Consider the following 23,927-nt stretch of genomic DNA (forward strand, 5'->3'; position numbering starts at 1 on the left):
TCTAGCAGTTTAATGAATGTTGATATTCAAATAGTTTAATGGCTGTGTATAGGTAGATATTTGACGATAACTAAAAGTTTGAACGGCTCTAATGTATGCTAGCAGTTATGCTAAGATTTTTTATTCTGTTAACCATGTTACTTAGCTAATGTGTTATAGCAGTGCTAGCAATGCTAGCATGCTAACCATGCTACTTAGCTAACTTAACTAACATTTTCTAGCAGTTTTGCTAAACATGCTAACTATGCTAACAATATTAGCATGCTAACTATGTTAACCATGTTACTTAGCTAACTTAGCTAATCATTTTTAGCAGTTATGCTAACTATGCTAACTAACATGCTAATATGCTAACTATGTTAACCATGTTACTTAGATAACATAGTTAATTATTTTAACAGTTTTGCTAAAAATGCTAACTAGCATGCTAACTATGTTAGCATGCTAACTATACTAACCATGTTACTTAGCTAACCTAGCTAATCATTTTTAGCAGTTTTGCTAAAAATGTTAACTAGCATGCTAACATGTTAGCATGCTTACTATGCTAACCATGTTACTTAGCTAACTTAGCTAATCATTTTTAGCAGTTTTGCTAAAAATGCTAACTAGCATGTTAACAATGCTAACCATGTTACTTACTTAACCTAGCTAATCATTTTAACAGTTTTGCTAAAAATGCTAACTAGCATGCTAACTATGTTAGCATGCTAACTATATTAACCATGTTACTTAGCTAACTTAACTAATCATTTTTAACAGTTTTGCTAAAAATGCTAACTAGCATGTTAACATGCTAGCATGCTAACCATGTGACTTAGCTAACTTAGCTAATCATTTTTAACAGTTTTGCTAAAAATGCTAACTAGAATGCTAACATGCTAGCATGCTAACTATGCTAACCATGTGACTTAGCTAACTTAGCTAATCATTTTTAGTAATTTTGCTAAAAATGCTAACTAGCATGCTAACTTGCTAGCATGCTAACTATGCTAACCATATTAACTAGCTACAGTGGGTACGAGTCATAGTTGATGACAAGTAACAGTTACAATGGCTAATCAGTTAAAAAGTTCAGTAGTTTAAAGGGTTAAATTGTTTAACAGTGAAATATTGCAGTGAGGACTTTTATTTTGAAACAGTTTTTGGCAGAGGAAGCAGTTGAACAGGATGTGTAGTCTTAATAGGGCCAGTTTGTATGCTTAAAGCCTGAGACTGGCAGTTGAGATCCAGGTGGCCTGAACACCTGCCATAGGATTCTAATTGCTTAATGGCTGTATTATGATGTCATAATCAGCAATGTTAAGTCTATGGGGAATTTTAAAAAGTTTTTCTTTAATAGTTTAAAAAGTATAAAAGTTTGAAAGTTGAAAAGACATAGCAACCCGATCTGTTTGAAGACCTACGTTACAAAGTTTGAATGAAGTTTCTAAGTTAAACTGTCCAAGAGAAATTGCGTCTAGAAAAAGTGGTAAGCGGAATAATAATAATAACTAGAAATGCAATTCCAAGGAATTACCAGTGCATGAAAATGCTAAAGTTGTGATGTAAAATATCATGTATAGTTAAAACGGATAATACAGAGATGGTTACTATGGTGATGCTAGGATAGACATGGTGGTTGCATAGCTTAATAAAAGTTGATAGTTTAAAAGTAGACTGTTTAAAAGTTGAATGTAGATAGTTTAAAAGTTGTTGATAGACAGCTAGTTTAATAGATAGTTTAATGGTAGTTTAAAAGTAGACCGTTTAAAAGTTGAAGGTAAATAGTTTAAAAGTTGTTGACAGACTGGAAGTTGAATGAATGTTGATATTCAAATAGTTTAATGGCTGTGTATAGGTAGATATTTGACGATAACTGAAAGTTGGAATGGCTCTAATGTTTGCTAGCAGTTATGCTAAGATTTTTAACCATGCTAACCATGCTACTTAGCTAATGTTTTATAGCAATGCTAACATGTTAACCATGTTACTTAGCTAACATTTTCTAGCAGTTTAATGAATGTTGATATTCAAATAGTTTAATGGCTGTGTATAGGTAGATATTTGACGATAACTGAAAGTTGGAATGGCTCTAATATTTGCTAGCAGTTATGCTAAGATTTTTAATTCTGTTAACCATGCTACTTAGCTAATGTTTTATAGCAGTGCTAGCATGCTAACCATGTTACTTAGCTAACTTAACTAACATTTTCTAGCAGTTTTACTAAACATGCTAACTATGCTAACAATGTTAGCATGCTAACTATGTTAACCATGTTACTTAGCTAACTTAGCTAATAATTTTAGCAGTTATGCTAACTATGCTAACTAGCATGTTAACTATGTTAACCATGTTACTTAGTTAACCTAGCTAATCATTTTTAGCAGTTTTGCTAAAAATGCTAACTAGCATGCTAACATGTTAGCATGCTAACTATGCTAACCATGTTACTTAGCTAACTTAGCTAATAATTTTTAGCAGTTTTGCTAAAAATGCTAACTAGCATGTTAACATGCTAGCATGCTAACTATGCTAACCATGTGACTTAGCTAACTTAGCTAATCATTTTTAGTAATTTTGCTAAAAATGCTAACTAACATGTTAGCATGCTAACTTGCTAGCATGCTAACTATGTTAACCATGTGACTTAGCTAATCATTTTTAGCAGTTTTGCTAAAAATGCTAACTAGCATGTTAACTTGCTAGCATGCTAACTATGCTAACCATGTGACTTAGCTAACTTAGCTAATCATTTTTAGTCATTTTGCTAAAAATGCTACCTAGCATGTTAACATGCTAGCATGCTAACATGCTAGCATGCTAACTATGCTAACCATGCTAACTAGCTACAGTGGGTAGGAGTCATAGTTGATGACAAGTAACAGTTACAATGGCTAAACCAGGGGTTCTCAAACTTTTTCAAGCTGGGCCCCCCCTAAGTGGGTCAGCTGAACTTGGAGCCCCCCCACCCCCCCATAGGTTTACATTTATTCATTTGGCAGACACGTTTATCCAAAGTGACTTACAGCAATAGATAGATTGATAGATTATAGACCTATATTAATATGGCAATCATAGCTACTAGGCTAGGCTGTTATTATTATTAGGCCATATAGGTTATTATTACTATTATTATATTGTTATTCTTATTATTGATTATAGTTATAATATTAGTAGGCTATAGTATGCTATTAGCTAATTTTATATTATTATTGTTGTCGTTATAGGCTCCATAGGTTATTATCATCATTATAATAATTATTATTACTATTACCATCATTATTTTCTGGTTGGCGGTAATTATATTATTAGGTAGTAATGGTAGTGGGCCTAGCTAGGATATAATTATTAGGCCTATTATCATTATATCATTATTGTTATTATCATTATCATAATTATTATTACTATAATTATTATTATTATTACTATTATTATTATTATCATTATTATCATTATTATTATTAGCCTCTGTTATAATCTTTGTCAAAACGTTGTATGTTGTCAATGTGAGACGTGGGCCTGCTTTTCTTTGCAGAGATCTTTAATTACATTACATTACATTTGGCTGACGCTTTTTTAGCCAAAGCGACTAACAACATGGTAAACAGTTTAAGTTTTAGAGCGGTTCTCAACAATTTTAGGACAATTTAAAAAACATTAGAGTACAGTAAGAATAAGTGCATCAGTGACTGCTGTTTTTAACAGTTACTTGTCAGTTTAAGACGGCTGGTGAGTGCTAGGATCAGTAAGACTTGTTGTAAGTGTTGCTATGAGAGGAGATGTTCTCTAAAGAGCTGGGTCTTCAGGAGTTTTTTGAAAATGGAGAAGGATGTCCCTGCCCTTGTAGGAACTGGCAGTGTGTTCCACCAACGAGGAACAAGAGATGAGAAAAGTTTGGATTGGCTTGAGCGTACCGGTGGTAGAGCTAGACGTCGTTCGTCAGAGGAGCGCAGCGGTCTGGAGGTAGTGTAAGTCTATGAGGGCATTCAAGTAGGTGGGAGCAGAACCGGAGACTACTTTGTAGGCAAGCGTTCGTGGCTCAATTTTAGATAAACATAGCCTCAGGTCATCCTCGATCTGTGCGCGGTTGCGATATTTAGTTTTGAGCGCAGTCAGTTTTGAAAAACCTGCCTCACACAGGTATGTCGAAAGGAAGGAGAATTTTTAAGGCTACGTCGGACGTTGCAATACGGTGTGGTTGAATCCTAATGAAGCGTAAGAATAGACGAGTATTAAAGTAAGTACAGTAGGAAGGGAAAAGGTAAGGGTACAAGCAGTAAGAAGGGAAAGAAGGCAAGCCAGAAAAATAGGCTAGCTAGCCTACTGCAGTTGCAGCGGCAAGAAAGGCACGCTTAGCAGGAAGAGAAAGAGGCAAGTCTATTAAATTTTAAAGTAAAATTGAAAACAGAAATATGTCTTTACAAAGACAAAGCGATTTACTAAAACGGAACACTGAGATAGCCTTTAAAAAGGCTGTTGTGGTCAACTTGAAAACTGTCGAAATGAACGAACGTGATCAAAGTAGGCTACCAGGCTACAACTTATGTTGCACAGTGGTGTGTTTCCGATGTCTGCACTTTCTTAAGTAGCTACGTGTGGTGTCCGCGCCTTAAGGTCATCGTTGACATTTGAAATTAATTGTAGTTTCTAATTGGTTGGCGTGAAGCCCAGCCCCTTCCGTATTTTTTGTTTTTTTTTTAGCCCCATGAGTTTTTTTTTAGCCCCATGAGCAGCCAGTGACTGGTCCGTGACACGCCCCCCTTGGGGTGTGTTCGCGCCCCCCTGGGGGGGCGGGCCCCCCAGTTTGAGAACCACTGGGCTAAACAGTTAAAAAGTTCAGTAGTTTAAAGGGTTAAATTGTTTAACAGTGAAATATTGTAGTGAGGACTTTTATTTTGAAACAGTTTTTGGCAGAGGAAGCAGTTTAACAGGATGTGTAGTCTTAATAGGGCCAGTTTGTATGCTTAAAGCCTGAGACTGGCAGTTGATCCAGGTGGCCCGAACACCTGCCATAGGATTCTAATTGCTATGATGTCATAAAGGGCAATGTTAAGTCAATGGGGAAATTTTGATCGTTTTTAATTAATAGTTTAAAAAGTATAAAAGTTACAAAGATGAAAAATACATAGCACTCTTATCCTAAGTAAGACCTACGTAACAAAGTTTGAATGAAGTTTCTACGTTAAACGGTTGAAGCTGCATTAAATGCGTTAGAAGAAGAAGAACTAGAGAATGTAATTCCAGGGAATTACGAGTGCATGAAAATTAAGCTAGGACAGATATAGCATAGCTTAATAAAAAGTTGATATTTTAGACGTAGACAGTTTAAAAGTTGAATGTTGATAGTTTAACAGTTGTTAATAGACAGATAGTTTAATAGACAGATAGTTTAATGAATGTTGAAAGTTTAAAAGTTATATGTAGATAGTTTAAAAGTTGTTGACAGACTGATAGTTTAATGCGTGTTGATAGACAAATAGTTTAAGGGCTCTATATAGGTAGATAGTTGACGATAACTGACAGTTGGAATGGCTCTAATGTTTGCTAGCAGTTATGCTAACAAAGCTAATTATTTTGACCAAGTTACTTAGTTAACTTAGCTCATGTTTTCTAGCAGTTTTGGAAAAAATGCTAACATGCTAACTATGCTAACCATGTGACTTAGCTAACTTAGCTAATCATTTTAGCAGTTATGAGGTAGATGAGGTTTTAAAAGGTTAAATTATTTGCTAGATAGATGAGGTTTAATATAGTTGGAATGACTGAACAGTTAAATAGGTGGATGGTTTAAAAGGTTAAATTATTTACTAGGTAGATGAGGTTTAATGTAGTTGGAATGACTGAACTAGGTAGATGAGGTTTAATATAGTTGGAATGACTGAAAAGTTAAATAGGGGGATAGTTTAAAAGGTTAAATTATTTGCTAGGTAGATGAGGTTTAATATAGTTGGAATGACTGAACAGTTAAATAGGTGGATAATACTTAACTTAGTTAACTTAGCTAATGTTTTCATTTTTAGTAGTTATGCTAACTAGCATGTGGCCCGAACACCTGCCATAGGATTCTAATTGCTTAACGGCAGTCTTAATAGAGCCATATTGTATGCTTAAAGCCTGAGACAGAGTATATAGTTTAAAAGTTAAATGTAGATAGTGTAATGGATGTTGATAGACAGAAAGTTGAATGGATGTTGATAGGCAGATTGTTTAATGGATGTTGATGGATAGTTTAATGGGTGGATGAGTGAATGGTTTGAAGAGGATGAATGGATAGAAAGTTGGAGGAAATGTGTCTTATATCCTTGTAGAATGGAGAGACAGAGAGAGTTGGTCTAGTTCAGTAGAAAGCAGTTGATACAGGTGCAATCAGTTGAACTGATTCTTTGATGGGGCCTAGATGAGCAGCTGGAAGATGATACCAGGTGCAAATCAAGTTAATTAGTCCATTGTGATGTCATCAGCCCATGTTAAGTCTATGGGGAAATTTTGAGCAGTTTTTAATTAATAGTTTAAAAAGTATAAAAGTTACAAAGATGAAAAATACAAAGCCCACATGTCATAAGTAAGACCTACGCAACGCAGTTTGAATGAAGTTTCTACGTTAAACGGTTGAAGCTGCATTAACTGCGTTAGAAGAATAAGAATAAGAAGAAGAAGAAGAAGAAGCCTAGGAAGAACAGTAGAGTGCATTTTCATGCACTCTAATAAGAAGAAGAAGCCTAGGAAGAACAGTACAGTGCATTTTCATGCACTGTAATAATAAGAAGAAGTTGCCTAGGAAGAACAGTACAGTGCATTTTCATGCACTGTAATAAGTCTTGAACACCATTAGATTTGCAACAAACTTTTAATGATTAAAATGTTTTTAATACTGTATACATACTATATTTCCTACAGTTCTTACAACATCCCAGATAGCAAAATCAGATTGGCAGATAGCAAACCGCTGGTGGCGTGCCACTTGTGGTCCGCCGTTGGACCACCATCTCTTTAAATTGAACTTTTCATGAATATTAAGAAAAGTTAATAAAATAATATATGGAGTATAACTGAACAAATGAAAAAGATTTTAGACCAATAGTGGCAAAATATTGGGCAATTTGTCTGCAACCCGCCAGTGGACTGCCAGAGAACCGATGAGCAAAATGCCAGTGGTCCGCCAGCTATGCCCCCAATGGACCGACAGTGGTCTGCCAGCTATGCCCCCAGTGGTCTGCCAGCTATGCCCCCAATGGTCTGCCAGCTATGCCCCCAATGGTCCGCCAGCTATGCCCCCAGTGAGGGTGACACGGGAATCAATTTTCCCTCCCGTCCCATCCCGAGCCCACACAAATACTCCCGTCATATCCCGATCACGTGACTGCCCCCCCCAAAAAAAAATCCTGTCCTGCGAAATCCCAAGAGAAAGGCTCCCGAATCCCATCCCACTCCCGTTTCGTTCCCTATGTTGTCTAAAGCATTGGCTCCCAAAGGGTGGGTCATAGGAGATTTTATTTGGGTCGCCAGCATAGTGACAATTTATGTTGTGTAATAGGCCTAGCTTATACCTTATATAGCTTAGGAACTCCTTCTGTGCACATTTAGAACACCGCCAGAACGTGGATATCACTCGCAAAATGAAACAATATTTCTGTCAGGCGCCTACCATGGACATCACAGTTGCAAAATGCAAGGGACATGAATCAGTTTATATTTGCACGAACAATAACGGACATCAGCTCTTCAACATGGCCCATTAAAATCTAGAAAGTATCATTTTAAATCGTAAAAAAACCCTGCTGTCAACAATAGGCTAAAGCAGAGCCTTATTAGGGGTTTGCACCGACGTCACGTTCTGGCCGGTAACTATGGTAACCCAGCACGCGCGGCCATATGGCGATGAAGTACAATGGAGTATTATGCACTTTGGATATCTTACGTGATTGTAGCGTGTCTAAACAGAAAAGCTCATCAAAAAGTCTAAGATGCAAAGGCATATAGGGCAGGACTTGGACCACAAGAAAATGTGCGATGTTTCGAGAAATTACAGTTTATTGGCAGTGCAGATCCATATGAGTTGGGTGAGGGAGACGAAGTACCAAGTTCAACCACAAGCGCCCCCCTTCCTCTGATAACTTTTGGCATTATTCTCCTTTCTCCCTGGTTTTTTAATAACTTTTGGAAGTCGATACCTACACCAGATGTTTTTCTCAGTCTGACCTATTGGTACAACCTAAAACACGGCAATAACTAACCATTTTCCTTGACGATGTTAGGGATTTACTTCAGTGCCTAATGCTTTCTAATAAGGCGAGTATCTCCAATATGGCAACGTCCAAATCTGATGACACGCCGTGCAAACCCCTAATATATAGATATCTATATGGCTCTGGGCTAAAGCAGACATCCGACCGGACATGAGGCTTATTTTCGTCATAGCCTAGGCTACAGATAGTTTCAATTGTAGATAAGTTAATAGCAGTCTCCTCACATTCCATCTTATTTCGGATTTAAAACGCACAAAAGTGCATTAGAAAGGCTATAATTTAAATGGACATGTAAACACTATTTCCTCTTTCCAATCTTGCGAACTTCACTACAGTAAAGCTGCATTGCCATTTATTAGCTAGTTTCCCATAACAACCACCACATAGTAGAGGTGACGAGGGTTATTAAGATCGACTTTGAACACAGTGAGCCATACAATTACACTGTATCATAGTGTTAATGTGTTGAGTAAAGCTACACATGTTTAGATTGATTTTGTTACCATGTGTGTTTATTCCTGCCGTTACAAAAACTAGCATCTCAGATAACGTTGATATGGCAATAGAAAACACCTTCAGTTTTCGGTGTAGTCGCTGACGCTGATTGATTGGCTTATGAACAGGGCAGCTGCTTTGTATTGCTCTGATAGGCTACTCTGCGGCTAGCAGTAGCCAATCAACAAACGTATTGTGAGTTGTAAGTGGTTCTCTTTTCTAGAAATAGAGCATCACAGTCCCGCCCACAGGAGTTTCCGGAAGTAAGAATTCAATGCAATTTCTCCATTGACAATTCGGGTATAAGCCATAAAAACTTAACTGCACATGGTAGACTCAAAACCAGCTACGGCTGTACTAAGCGATTGTGTATGCTCATATAGACGCCAAAAGTTCGCAGGGCACTAACCTCGTTTTGAGATAAATGTCTTTTATTCGCGATGTCTTGGATAAGTACTTCATTACCCACAGTCCTGAAGAATCCCACAATCCCACAGTGATGCCTCTGATTGGGGGAAAGGCCATTATGATCATAGTTTGAAACTCTTTAGCGAAAATTATTGACAAAGACTGCATACAGTGAAAATCTTCATGTGAATAAAAACTCTAGACGAACATTGGTACTTGTATCAACAATGATTGTGGTTTATATATCACACGAACTTAGGGCCAATACACCATCAAATAGGACACTGTAAATGCTAGTTTAAACACTTAACTTTTCAGGTAACCGATAGGCTAATCATTAGCCTTTCAGACATTTAGAATGTCATTATAATGCTGCTAACATTAGCCTACATGCTGCAACACAGGTATGACATTTGACATATATTATGTTTTAGTGACCTTGTTGTTTCTATGAACATGAATTGTTGTTTATAGGAAACAACAACTTAGTCGAGGCATAAAAAGCCCTGTATATCCTCATTAAGTACTTAAACGTTTGAACTAGCTAGCTAACTAGCTGATAGCACAAGCTGGATGCTACCACCGGCTAGAAACTGCAGTACCTGCTAAAATGGTTAGCAAACCGTCCATGCCCCCGTGAATATTTCACTGTTTCAAGGACGAAATCAAAGGGGTGAAAACCACTTTAAATTGGGTCACATTATTGACTGTTGTTTGTCCGAGGGTCAGCTTGTGGGTTTTGTAAGGGCCAGGATGAGGAACAAGACCTACACAGTTGTGTGGTGAGTTTTGCAGGGAGGTTGGTAATGCTAGATCTAGTTAACATTAGCTAGGCTACTGTAGCCTTCATACCAGTGGTCTCCAACATGGTGCCGGCTATGAGGCGCCCCCAGCGCACCTTCTAAAAATAGCCAACAGGTCGCCTGCAGATCACGCTCTAAAAACACGCTCCATTGTGAAGTTTTCAATAGATATTTAAGTCTAGACCAGAACCATTTTAAGAATGTATGTAGCCATACATCTGTAACATTAAATTGATATTGGTGGTACCTTACAAATTGTAGCTGCGTTAAAGTTTAGCCTTTGGCTCCAAATCCGTTTCCCATTCAATCTTTAAACAACAACAGAAGTGGAGCGCATACACGCTGCTCGCATGCATAGACAGTAGGCTAAAGGGGGAAAAATGTAGGCTACTCGTCTGGTGTAGCCAATGGAAACATATCTTTGCAAAAGTTCTGTGGCCATTCTGTTCGTCAAATACGGTTCTTGCATGATTGTTCAAGGACTGAAAAACAATTGCTTTAGCTCACAGGCCTTTTCTCCTCCGTAGGCTACTGCCGTAGCCTATAATAGCGCTGAACATTTTGTGGCATGCATGACTGAGCAGGACTGTGCATGACCTTTTTTGTCAGATCATGGAGAGATTTCAGGTGTGCAATAACTTTAAAAGGAGTTTTCATATTTTAGGGTGGTGTGGGCGATTACTATTGAAATGTTAAAACCGAATTGTCCACTGAAATCAGAACTTAAACAACCCCTGAATTCATAATGGTGGGTGGGTATAAATTGGATACAAATTGTAACCCAAATTATTAATTGCACAAAAAGATTGTTTTTTTTGTTAAAAAAAATTTGATCAGATTACCCATGCAAACTTTGAAATGAACAAACTGAACAAAAATGTTGGTAGTGTTGCATAGGCTATTGATGTTAAAGTTGAACAGTTGCTTAATATATAATGACTTATAGGCCTACACAATATTGATAATTTAAAAGTAAAAATCACATAGGCCTATTATTTAGAGGACTACCCTCGCAAAAAAGGGATGAGGGTATGTTTGTTTAAAATGAGTAGCCCTCCATATGATTTCGGGTCTTCAGGTAGCCCTCATTCCCAAAAAGGTTGGAGACCCCTGCTTCATACTGTAGTGTACGAGTCATATCATTAACCTAGAAATACTTCTTCGTACATTTAATGAACATTTTGTGTAATAATTCACAGCAAGTTAATAAACTGAATATGGTGGTCCAAGAGCAGTCCATGCATCAGGATGGCAATCAGATACGAAGCACTGCACAATGTTACTTAATGTTAACGTTAACCGCTTTCACACACACACACACACACACACACACGATATAAAATACACGATGGTAAATATAACATTCAATACCAAAACACTATTATTTACACGATTACTCCTGAAATAACTGCTATTAACTGCACATTCACTATATAAAAATCACTGTTTGGAGGAAAAGGTTCGTGTGCTGTCTTCGGTTGGAAGTTCTAATGGCAAAATCGCGCCAGGTTTGCCTATATTATTCAGTGAGGCGCGGTGGTTTATGGGATGAGTAGTTCCTTCGCTCGGAATTGAAAATATGTACACAGTCTTGTACCTTTGACTATTTTTGGACTTTCTCTTCGTTTTTTCACTCGAAATGATATGTTGTATGCTTATGAGTTACGCCGTAGCTGATTATCCTAAGACATGCTTTAAAACTCTTTAGATACGGATTTTTCCAAAACGTCAATGGGAGAAATGAATGGGAAATTTACTTCCGGAAACTAAGCTCTCTCGGAGGAGGGGCGGGACTGTGATGCTCTATGCCTTGCAATCTTTGGGTGCACTCACTGCATGTTTTAATTTAATCTCCGGTGTTACATGGCAACTGGCACCCATGTTAACTGGCTGCGTTGGTGACGTTTAACGAGTGATGACGTTTCTTTGACAGATGTGGCCGCTTGCAGATTTGTCACTTTCTGATGGAAACTGGAGACGAACAAATACAAATATGCATGACATATTTAAATGTCAAAATTGTCTGTAGTACGCTACATGCACTGGACCATGAATATGCCACCAAAAAAATAAATACAAATAGCCTAATAACAACTCGTGGGTATCGATCCTACTTCCTAAATGAAACCACTGACATGATAACCATTCATCTATGTAATTGCGCCACGAACCAGCTGATAAGTCATTGTGAAATTTAATTGACTTAGTCTATACAATTTGAAGAAGTCAGCTGGCGATTGTAGCAAGTTAACACGGCTGATGGTACATGTTGTCTTGCTACAGCAGTTGCCCAAGCCAGTAGGTCTTCAAAGTATCATGGTTAAGTTTTCACTGACTGCTGGTCAGGCTCTCTGTGGCCACCTAGTATCTGTAGCCTAAATTGAGGAAGCGTTGCTGGTCTAAAATAAATAAATAATAATAAAGAAATATGTGTAATGGGGAGGATTGAACCCATGTCGACTGCGTGAAAAAGCAACATATTAACCTGTTGCGCCACAGGAGAAGCACAAATTTGTGAATTGGTAGGCTAAATAAAATATCAAACCCATGTTTACATGTCAGCAACATTAACGTTAATAGCATATAAGCCTAAGAATTTTGATTCTCCCTGCGCGCAAATTCTGTGTAAAATATGGATACGTTATAGACTTCTCCTGCCCATTGCAGTTGTGGGTTTCAATGCCTGTGTTTCATGAACTGAATTCTTAAAAGAATAGGCTGGACAAAAGGATACACAATTAGGCAACACATTTTTATTTGATTTATTTGCTGATTTATTTGCTTTACAGACACTTCAGGTAGGGGCGGCCACAGCCTAACCTCAGTGAAACGTTTGTAAAACTTAACCATGATACTTAACCATGAAGGCCTACTAAATGGCTTGGGCAACGGTAGCATGATAACATGGTAGCCAGATAACATGAACAGTTATGTTAACTTGTTACAATTATCATAACGTTAGCTGACTTCTTTTAATCATACAACTGAAGTCAATTTCTGTGAGTGCTGTCAACTGGCTCGTGGCGCAAGTTGATAGACGTCTGATTAACAAGCAAACAGGTCAATTTATTTGTGGTTCGATACCCATGTAAAGTTAATTTATGCTATTTAGGTGTTTGTTTTTTGGGTGGCATATTCATGGTCCAGTGCATGTAGTACTACATACATTTTTGACTTTTAAACATGTCATGCATATTTGTGTGCGTCTCTAGTATATCAGAAAGTGACAAATCTGCAAGCGCCCACATCTGTCAAAGACTCGTCATCAATCATGAAACGTCATCAACGCAGCCAGTTAACACGGAAGCCAGTTGCCATGTAACACCGGCTCCATTCCCCTCCCGCCCGCTCCCGTTGATTACTGCCCGTCCAGTCCCTATCACGTTACCAACAGTGAAATTGACTCCCGTACCGCAGGACTCCCGCGGGAATACAGTGACCTGTATACAGAATACAGGAGTACATCCTCAGCACCATTTGGGTTGGATCAGAACGAGCTCAGAGTAACACACACACACACACACACAAATACACACACACAACATGGCCCCTCTGTCAAAGAGTCGGATCAAAGCATTCCACTGTATTCAAGCCATCACAGACTGCGCAGTCCTCTCACTCAATCCAACTTCATGTTGTCCGAACAAGTGCCAAATGGCTGTTTGACATGCGGTGTTATCAAACTGCAAGCCAGTTGTAGTGGTACAGAGCAAGCCAGCGTCATGTTGTGTCAAACTCTGCCACTGGCGAGGAATAACAAATATTTTTATTAGATATGCAAAGCTTTCACTGAAGAGAGAAAAAAACAACACGAAGAAATCACAGCTGATAAGCCCCTCTGTCCCAGAGGAAGGAAGAGGCAGAGTTGCTATTGCACAGATAGCAGTGTGAGCCTTTGTGGATCACGTAAGAGAACACTTAATCATGATCATGTGACTGCCAGTGGGGAGAGCAAGGCCCTCACTATGCAGGCTGGAGAGCCTCCAAGAGCAGGAGGCCACGCAAGGTCAGTTATGTCACTGATCTATCTCTCTTCTTTGTCATTTCCATAACATTTTGCGGTTCTGAATAATTTCAAAGCAGGGCGTTGCTCAAGTAGTGTGTATGTGTGTGTGTGTGTGTGTGTGTGTGTGTGTGCGTGCGTGTCCTTCTGCAACTCAAAAGTGGCCACATGTGCAAACCTTCTATGACAGAGGGCAAAACTGTATGTACTACGGGTCAAACATTTTGAAACACATACTCTTTTGTGGTTCCTTCTTTTCCTAACTATTTAGACTCTAACTAGCATGCAGTAGCCTGAAAAGTTGTGGGTTCAATTCCCGGCTTCCACCGTTGTGCCCTTGAGCAAGGCACTTAACTCCATGTTGCTCCAGGGATATGGGGCCTTCTAATATAATATGTAAGTCGCTTTGGATGAAAGTGTCTGTTAAATTCATGAATGTAATGTACACGTTGTAGAACAATATTGAAAACCGTGATGCATACTTATTTTTCTTTTGTTAAAAAACAAATATGTTTATGTTCTGAGTAAGATTAGATTCTTCAACATAGCCTCCACCCTCCATGGCTGTCTTGTTCTGCATTGTCATCATCATAACCAGTTGCAGGAAACAGTCACCTGGAATGATTCTCACAAAAAGTAGCCAACAAGTGCTCAACATGTATGATCTCCTTCAGGACTGTTGAAAAAGCATGCGCTTTTTACCCTGTATGATGCGTGACAAAAAATGTGTTGTGCATACAAAAAACACATGTAGTTTTTTCATCAGCAGAAAGAGAAGAATTCAGAAAGGTTTCGACACTAATAATACTGAATGTTCTGGTATTATTTTCATCAGTTTGTTGGTGCAGCAATCTCATGATTATGGCGGTCAGGTCTAAATTTGCCTGCAAACTCTCAACAGTATGTGGAAACAGATAGATAAGTGGTTGGCACAAAGAAATGGCACTCGGGAGTCCGGGGTGTTTTGGCCAGAGTGGTTTAGAAAAGTAGCTGTACTAGTACCAGTATTTGTGTCCCTAAATATAAGGGCACATTTGTACTATCGTCTCTGCAGAGGCTCACAATTTGAAGAAGAAACAATGAGGAAAGCAATTCTCAAACCAAGGTGTAAATAGCACACATTACTATAAACACCAGGGTACTAATAGCATCCACTTCTAATTATACACTGGTGCAAATAGCATACATTGATATTTGTATTGGGGTGAAAATAGCCTTTGCCATATATGAATTGTAATGAAATTCCACCGGCATTGGTCGTGTAGTTAATACAATCTATCTATCTAAATACACAGCACATACATCTCAACCAACTAACTCCCAGCATTTATACATGTAGGCCTACATATACTTCCATGATGGAAAATACATACTTTCATATGATGCAAATACCCTGCCCTCCTCTGTGTTTAAAGTCCTGGGTCACAAGCCCAATTCCAGGAGATATTCCATCCCAGAAAATTACACCACACCTATGGCAAGAGCTTACTTCAAATTTAACCTCTCCACAAGGGCCAAAATATTTAAAATGAGGAGGGGCGGGAGTGGTCACAACAGAGATTTGTTGGTTCAAATTCAAGATTTTATGTCAGTTAACAAGAACATGTAATGTCTTTTGTAAAGACTAAGAAACATAAATTGAGTGAAAATGAGAAGGCTTTAGAGGGGTGAATCTCATGTGGTTTCCCACATTGTGTAGCTATCTTGCTATAACAGAGAACCGTTTTGACGCTGAAAACAGATTAATATAGTAACATTTTGTATATTTCTGTTTCCAGCATCAAGTAACGATTCTCTGTTGTTCATAGAAGTTCTCATTGACAAGATGTCGATGATGATTGTTGAGGTCTGAAGGCAGGCAGCCATGTCTGTGTATTGTCTGTGTTGATGCCAACATGTGGTACAACGTTAGCTCCACTGTGGGAAAGTATGTCCTCAGCCTGGTTGACTTTGTCATGAGTTTTTAAAGCCTGAATTGTTCTGAGTTAAGCCTCTCAGAAGTTTTTACTTTGTTGAACAGTAAACACTCTGGTAGATAATAGGTTTTGTGTGGACAGTTATTATTGATAGACAATTGCTTTACATGTTGTGTAACTGTCATGAGAAAGTTTGACTGACATTTTGGTATTAAAGTGAATTACAGAGCCTGTCACGTATCAATAATGCGAGCCAAAACCAACAAAAAGAAACATTCCAGACCACAGCAGGGGAACAATCTGACCTGCAGGATGACATGGTCCCATTCAGTTAACATCTCATCCCCCCATCCCAAAAGAGGACATAGCCCACGAGAATGTGCGTCATTCTTATGGCTGAATCACCAGGACTAAATCCCTTTGAAAACCCAATGATTGTCAGTGGCACGTATGGCACTTCATTCACATAACATTGAGGTGCCTGAGGCATAAGAGCCGTGAAATGTATTTTGTTGGTCAGAAAATTACATTTCACTGACTTCTCTCTGATGTTCCAGACTGTTATGACTTCTTTCATTTCCTTGAGGGGAACAGGAGGCTCAAGTTGACACACTAAATCTATGAAATGTTTTAGGCCTATGTCTGTATATCTATCTATCTATGTAGTATGTAGGCTATGTATATGAATGTGTAGTATAAGTGTGTGTGTAGCCTATCTATCTATCTATCTATGACATAGATAGATAGGCTACACACACACTTATACTACACATTCATATATTCACCCGATATTCATACAGATTCTATGTTGTATATTAATCTGTAGATTTTCAAGTATGCCCTATTTGTACCACGTACCTGACTAATTTGCATTTGTCAGACATGAAGAAAGAATATTTAGCCTACTGCTAGCTACATGGCCATATAACCCTTCTCTGTAAAAGGGGCTAAAACAAAGCATGATAAAACGTAATACTTATACATAAAACTTAAGTTTTGCTCAGTTTTCCTTTTTAGTTTAGGCACCTAAGTTACCATCATTCATAGTCACTAGTGTCTGAATCAATGTCTCGCCAGAATGAAAGACCACATGCCAAACTTCGCTGGTTAACATACGAATGTGTTTCTATGATATCCACAAACATTTGTTTAGATCACATTCATAAGTTTACTAACAAAATATTTTCACATTTTACCGGAGTTTCAAACTGAGCCCGCGGACACTCACCTGTTGATGCCACGCATAAACTATGCGCGAGACCATCTTACTGTGGGATAAGTTGTTGAGTCTTGGCTTGTCCCAAGCCCAGCATCACTCTGTAACGTTTCGAACTCCCCCTTATATAAAAACGTTATATCTTATGTTTTGTCTTTACAAAAATCGTTAAAAACAGCTTAGTGCTATTGCATATGCATCATGGTAAAGAGATTTCTCAGGAACATAATATGCTGAAACGTGACACCCGACTAGACCTTCAAAACTGACACTCCCATCATTATGAAGCATACGCAAGGCATCCACAAAAATGACACGCCCTAATCACCGACAAGGTTGTGCTACAGTACATTCTAGTTGTCTAGTGAGCGCATCTCATTGTTCCTGTGACGGAACTAGGAAAAGAGAATGAGAGAGGGTATGGGGCTCTCAGGCAACAGCTGGTCCTGCTACACGGATGTTGACCGTGACAGTTCCTGGAGAGCGTTTTAGCCCACGTGTGTGACTGTGTGTGTGAGAGAGAGAGAGAGAGAGAGAGAGAGAGAGAGAGAGAGAGAGAGAGACAGCACACAGACAGAAGATGCAGAAACAATTCTTAATTTATTATTTATTACTACAGCATAATTAAAATGCAAGCACAAATGTCCAAACAGAATGTTGTATTTTGTTTTCATTCACATGACCTTCCGCTATCTCAACGTGGCCAAGGCCGGAGAACAAAGCAAATCAGTGCAGAGAGCACATGGCGGACGTTCTTGTAAGTAGCTTCAGACTGTGAAGTGCACGGGTGTTGGTTTTGGACAGAAACACCCGAGGCTACAGACTGCGCCGTCACACAGGTGAGTCGACCGGTCGGGCCTCTCCTCTTCTTACCTGTTCAGGCTCTTCACAGACACGCAGTGACGCCAGACATAATGGAACTGACCTCGGGCTTTTTTCACTCACATGAGAAGGGTGGGGATGTGCAGGGTGTGGATGACTTAAGGCAGGGGTGTCAAACTCAAATTCACAGGGGGCCAAAATTAAGAACTGGGAGTATGTCGCGGGCCAAGCTCAACATTTATTGAATAACCGATGTTTTTATTGAATTAAAACTGTATACACACACAAGAAAAAATAGAATGCAGGCATTTCTGAATATAGCCTAATAGAAAAAATATATTGAATATCTGAATAGAAAAAATATATTGGCCTATTTTTGCAGGTGAACTATAAAAATTGTAAATCACATTTAACAACTATCAAAATTGTAATTGTAACTATTAACAGAACTCATGACAGTTCACGTTCAACGTAGTGCCGTTTTATGTTGTACTCTTTAGTGACAGCTACGGTGAATCCACATACCAAGCAAACGGGGTTGTCCTTGAATAATATGAACATATAATCGTTTTCCCACCTATCCTGAAAGCTCCGATTATCAATCTTTCGCTTCGCCATTTTTTCGTTGATAGTTTGTCTGGTTGCATGGATGTTTTGTTTATGAACAGAAAAGACGGCATTAACGATGCAACGCATTTTGGGATTTGAAGTGTTATCGGTGTATGATACACTGTAGCCTACAGTATGTAGCAACTTGATGGGCTGCGCTCATGCGCTGAATAGAATAGCGTGCTGGGCCAGCTCTAACGCGGATGCGCTGAAGAGAATACTGTCGGGCCAGCTCAGATATGGATGCGCTGTATAAACTACGCGGCGGGCCACTTAATACAGATTGAGTAATGACCTCGCGGGCCACAAATAAGCGGCCCGCGGGCCTGAGTTTGACATCCCTGACTTAAGGGGTACACGGTAGCGGGGGGGGCGCCACTACCAAATCAACATAGAGGAAACACTGTGGTTCCAAAATGCAGTGATATATATTGGTCGAAGACAGGGGCGATTCTAGATCTAGAGCTTTGCTGGGGCACAGGCCCCCAACTCCCAGCCTACATAAAAAAAAAAAAAATGTGCGCGCAATATGAAATAAATGGCTAGCCTACGGGTAGGCTACGAGCTTCAAAATCATAATTGTCACTGTCATACTGTAGGACCAGCACTCTCCCTCAATTGTTGTAGCAGCAACTATCCAGCAACATTCACACACATATAGCATAAGTAGGCCTAAACTCAAATTTGAGATATACTTCCCTCCCAGGCAAGGGTCCTATAGTCATCCTGGCAATACTGCAGTTCTTTGTAGCTTAAATAGCCTACTAAAGCCTTCATACTGACTTGGTGATAATTTCCAAATGTACCCTATAATAATCTGCACAGAATCAGACTCTGTATGTATGATTCTGTGTAGATTAGGCTACATTTGCAAATGCAGCAAACTTATTTAAGGTTGCCATTAAACCATAGATCAAATCACAGCACTGGCTACCAACATAAATGTTAATGTTACCGTTAATGTGGGCAATTATCATACCTCCCTCATCCTCCTCATCTCTCCTCACTGTTCCTCTCCCTCTGCCTCTGTTCAGGAAGAATTTTCTAATGTCCATCTCTGAATAGTTTATCGGAAGGCTATGTTTAGTTTTACAGTAGGACAGCTTCACAAACAGTATACGCTACTTTTACAGGACTCTCTCTACAGTAGCCTATACGTAAATCATTATTAATTCTCCGCATGTGTGCATGCAGCCTACGCATGGTGTGAGTGTGTGTGTGAGGGAGAGAGCACAAGCTGGTAAACTGTTGCTAAATTTAGGCTACAATGACTCTAAGCATTGAAAAACAGATGCTAATTATGTGGGCAACATTCTCTAACAGCGATCAACTTGTCATTTTTTTCTGTCAAACAAGCTGTGAATTTGTTGTAACATTAAAACAGGGGACAAATTATTCTGCGCTCAAAGTGATGTGATGAGCTCCAGCAGTTTCCACAATACAACGAAACACTCGGAAGAATCATGTGAACGATTTTCATTGGTTGTTGCGTTCAATCTTACCCAGCTACAGAGGTGCTATTTTCTGATTGGCTATTATGGCCCCTTTCTTTTTTTCCTTTTTTATTTTTATTGGCTGGTAAGTGACAGGCTCAACTCATGACTAAAGCACGCACGGAGATGCGCTCATGATGCTCTAGAATTTTACTGGGGCACTGGAGACTTTTACTAAGGCACGTGCCCCAGTGAATAAGGTCTAGTGACGCCCCTGGTCGAAGAGACGCTCCATTTTGTGTATGTCAACTCTCCCTCTGCCCTGAGGAATGTTTCATTGAATACATGTGAGATCAGTTCCTGGGCAACCACCCCCCTTCAACGCGATATAGACCGCAAATTCAGGTCGACTTAAACTAGTTGACCTAGGCCTATGTATAATAGCACAGCTGGAAACATAGCAACAGGCTAACTAACATTCATAATAACTACGTTAGCCTAGTTCATTACATGTGTAGGCTATTAGGCTACTCAAACAGCTGCATTAATCTTTTGTTCGTTTCTTCCTATGATTTCTCCTATCCTTTGTTCTTTTCCTACCCGACAGGGCTCTCAAGTTAGGGCTCTCAAGTTTTGAAGTTTGCAAGGAGTGAGTTTCTCAGGGGGAGGGGCGTGGTATTGGTATGGTGCCACGCCCCCTCCCCCCTGATCGAAGTACATGAATGGCGCCACGCCCCCTCCCCCCGATCAATAGACCCACCCTCCCCATGTCCCATCGACCCAGCCTCATGAGAGAGCACAAATTCCATTATTTCAAACACACAGTTTTATTTATTCTAGAACCCTATAGTAAATAATAATAAATAATAATAACATAAATTATAATAATAATTTCACCCAAATGGGCCCTTTGAACAGCAGTGGCTCATTCTGCTCTAAACAAACAGAAAACAACCAAATGAGAAAAAGCACATTTAGCCCCAAAATGGTCTCTTGAACAGTGGTGGTTCTGTCCGTGTGTGTGTGGGTGTGTGTGTGTGTGTTTATGAGTGATGTTGTGTGTTGTAAGTGCAGATTTTGATGCCTTGATGAATGATACTGGGGGCTCCCATTTAAAGCACTGTGGTTCAATGTCAGCCATTTTCACAGTCATGAGGCCATCTTTAAAAATATTCTTTTTTGCAGTAACAGCCAAAAAAATAAAAAAAAGGGTCGGTAGGTAGGTTTTGAAGATTCAAAGTTAAAGGAACCATATGTAAGATTGTGGCCAAAACTGGTACTGCAATCCCTTTCAAAATACTAAAGAGCGGTGTATCCCCTCCCCCTCCCCCCTGACTCGAGGTTGCCAACCCGGATGGCGAAACACTACTGATTTCGTGATTAGTAGATAGGTGGAGGGTGGCGCATCAGGCCAAAACACAACATGACATGACAAAACACAACATCAACATCAGTTGAGGGCTGCAACTTCACTTTTTAAATGGTAATATCCTGGCCGGACTACTGTTGTCAGTGATATAAGTATTTGAAATGAACATGATTTCTTAATGTCTAGTGACATATCAGGGCCATTTTATGATTAATTGAAATATTTTTCTTACATACGGTTCCTTTAAAAAAAAAGTACAATTTTGGTCATGGTGATTAGGTATGAATTTAAACAAATGTGCATATTGTGACGTAACTGACTGGGTCCTCAACCCGTGCCTTCAGGCGCATCACTGCAAATCTCAATCTGATGCAGGTTATGTAGACCAGCCTTTCTCAAACTTCTTTGACCTGAGGCCCAGTCATGGCAGACTTTGGGGTCATAGGGCTCATCTACACGTACCCAACCCCACTCCCTCCAAATCAAATTGTCATTATCATTATCACAATCATTATTATGTCTATATTGTTATACATGCACTTTCACTTAAATGTTTTGTGACATGCACATCAGAGGACTGCTTTACTAATGTAAGATATAATTAGTTTCATTGCTTTTGCATGGTTGCATGATGCTTGCATAAGAAAAGAAATACTTCTCAAGCAACAATTATATGGGTGCTCTTGTTTTGGGATATTTCCCTCATGCAAGCATCATACATTGGTAGGAAATGGAGAAAAAAAATACATGTTTTTTAATGAAGTTTAATTTGAATGCCTGAATGTAAGGATTCAGGAAACACAATACCAGCTTTTTTGGCGAGCAGATAGATAGATAGATAGATACTTTATTGATCCCCAGGGGAAATTCAAGAAAGATAGGCGTAAATCACTGATCTGTTGATCTTTAACTGATAGAAAGAAGGCTACAATAGCTTTTGGCCGTTATATTCAAATTTGACTATACAATACTCAGTGCTATACAGTGTAGTATACAGTCTCTGCTCTGTTTCTATGGAAGTTCCAAAAATCAACGTTGTTCTATTAAGTGTCGTTAAACAATTAAGGGTCATTCTACAGAAACGCACACTTTTGACATGGCAAGATGTCTGAAAATTTCTTTCATTTTCTAAACTTTAAACTTAGACCACACTATTACTTAACTTATTGGCTGTAAGAATACACTTAAGGCACACCTTAAATATTTTTTACCTTTATTGAGCATTTATTTAAAGATTTCATGCACCGTCTATTTGTCACTGGTGTTACCTTACTCATTTTGGCAATAATTATAGCTTTTTTAAAAATATTATCTCTCAACCTCTTCAGCACATGTAATAAGAGCTACAGTACAATAATGATAAGGCAAAAAACAGGAGATTATTGATTTATTTATTTTAATAATGATTGTTAAAAGTTTGTTTGAATGATGTTTATTCAAATGCGCAACCATGTATTCTCTATAAAAATGAAAATATCATAAAAAAACAGTTATAAACAAATAATATTGCAATTGTTTAAATGTCATCTCTTAAGTCTAGCAAAATTAAATGAATATGAAATCATTATCATGTGGAATTTGACACATTTGTCTTAATGTTCCTGCAAACACACACAGTAACACAGTAACACCAGTGACCAAAGATCTTGACTACTCAACTCTAATTAAGTATACGACACTCAACTCTAATTAAGTATACGACACTCAACTCTAATTAAGTATACGACACTCAACTCTAATTAAGTATACGACACCAAATTGTTACATGTAGGCTAATAAAATCACATTGACAATAAGTGAAAGTATGTTTACAATTGAATATATCCAAAACCGTGTGCATGTTTTTTAGCAAGTCAAAAAAACATTTTACAGAACCTGATGTATTAGTGGCAGGGGAGAGATTGCAAGTAGTGTCTGAGTTTAAGTATCTTGGAGTACTTATTGACAATCAGTTATCATTTAAACCTCACATAAAAAAGGTTTGTCAAGGAGTCAAGTTCAATCTGGCAAACTTCAGACACATCCGCAACTGTATGTCAACTGAGGCTGCAATAATGTACATGCACTCAATGATCTTCTCCCACATTACATATTGTTTAACAACCTGGTCTCAGTCAGGTACCACTTCCTATACCTCTGTCCAGTCACTGTACAAACAGACTCTTAAAGTCCTTGATAAAAAGTCCAGATATCATCACCACTGTCCAATTTTTTAAAAATATAAGATATTAAGTTGGGAAAATCTGGTGAAATACACTAACTCCTGTTTAGTGTATAAGATTATCAATGGACTGGCTCCTCCAGTTCTAAATCAGTTTGTAAAAACAAATCCACCCACTTACAGATCTACACGTAGCGCAGTTAGAGGAGACTGTGTAATTCAACTGAGAAAAAGTAGTTTTGGCCCATCTGCTTTTTCTATTAGAGCTGCACATGACGAACACAATTCCATCCTATATTAGAGACAAGAAAACTTATGACATATTCAAATCCAACCTAAAGAAGTGGCTAATCAGCAACCAGACCTGTCAACATTGAACAAAAAAACACAATAACACACCACTATTGACTCTGCTTGCCAGTTTTACCAGGCGACTGCACACTTTCCATCCCTGCCCCCTGCT

General features: G+C 38.7%; 1 protein-coding gene across 2 annotated transcripts in view; it reads right to left on the reverse strand.

Moving 5' to 3' along the window:
* The window catches only part of adgrg2a (adhesion G protein-coupled receptor G2a), a 58,383-nt gene extending 40,960 nt beyond the window's left edge, over positions 1–17,423 (reverse strand). For both annotated transcript variants that reach the window (XM_076290055.1, XM_076290057.1), the window contains exon 1: positions 17,083–17,423. In XM_076290055.1, coding sequence (XP_076146170.1) covers positions 17,083–17,118 — 36 coding nt within the window. In that variant the 5' untranslated portion in view covers positions 17,119–17,423. The remainder of the gene's footprint in view (positions 1–17,082) is intronic.
* Positions 17,424–23,927: the final 6,504 nt, after the last annotated feature.

The sequence above is a fragment of the Alosa pseudoharengus genome, unplaced genomic scaffold (genome assembly GCF_046254945.1).
Source record: "Alosa pseudoharengus isolate Yale_2024_CS ecotype anadromous, Long Island Sound unplaced genomic scaffold, YU_APseudo_1.1 YU_APseudo_1.1_scf_18, whole genome shotgun sequence".
In the NCBI taxonomy this organism is placed as follows: domain Eukaryota; kingdom Metazoa; phylum Chordata; class Actinopteri; order Clupeiformes; family Clupeidae; genus Alosa; species Alosa pseudoharengus.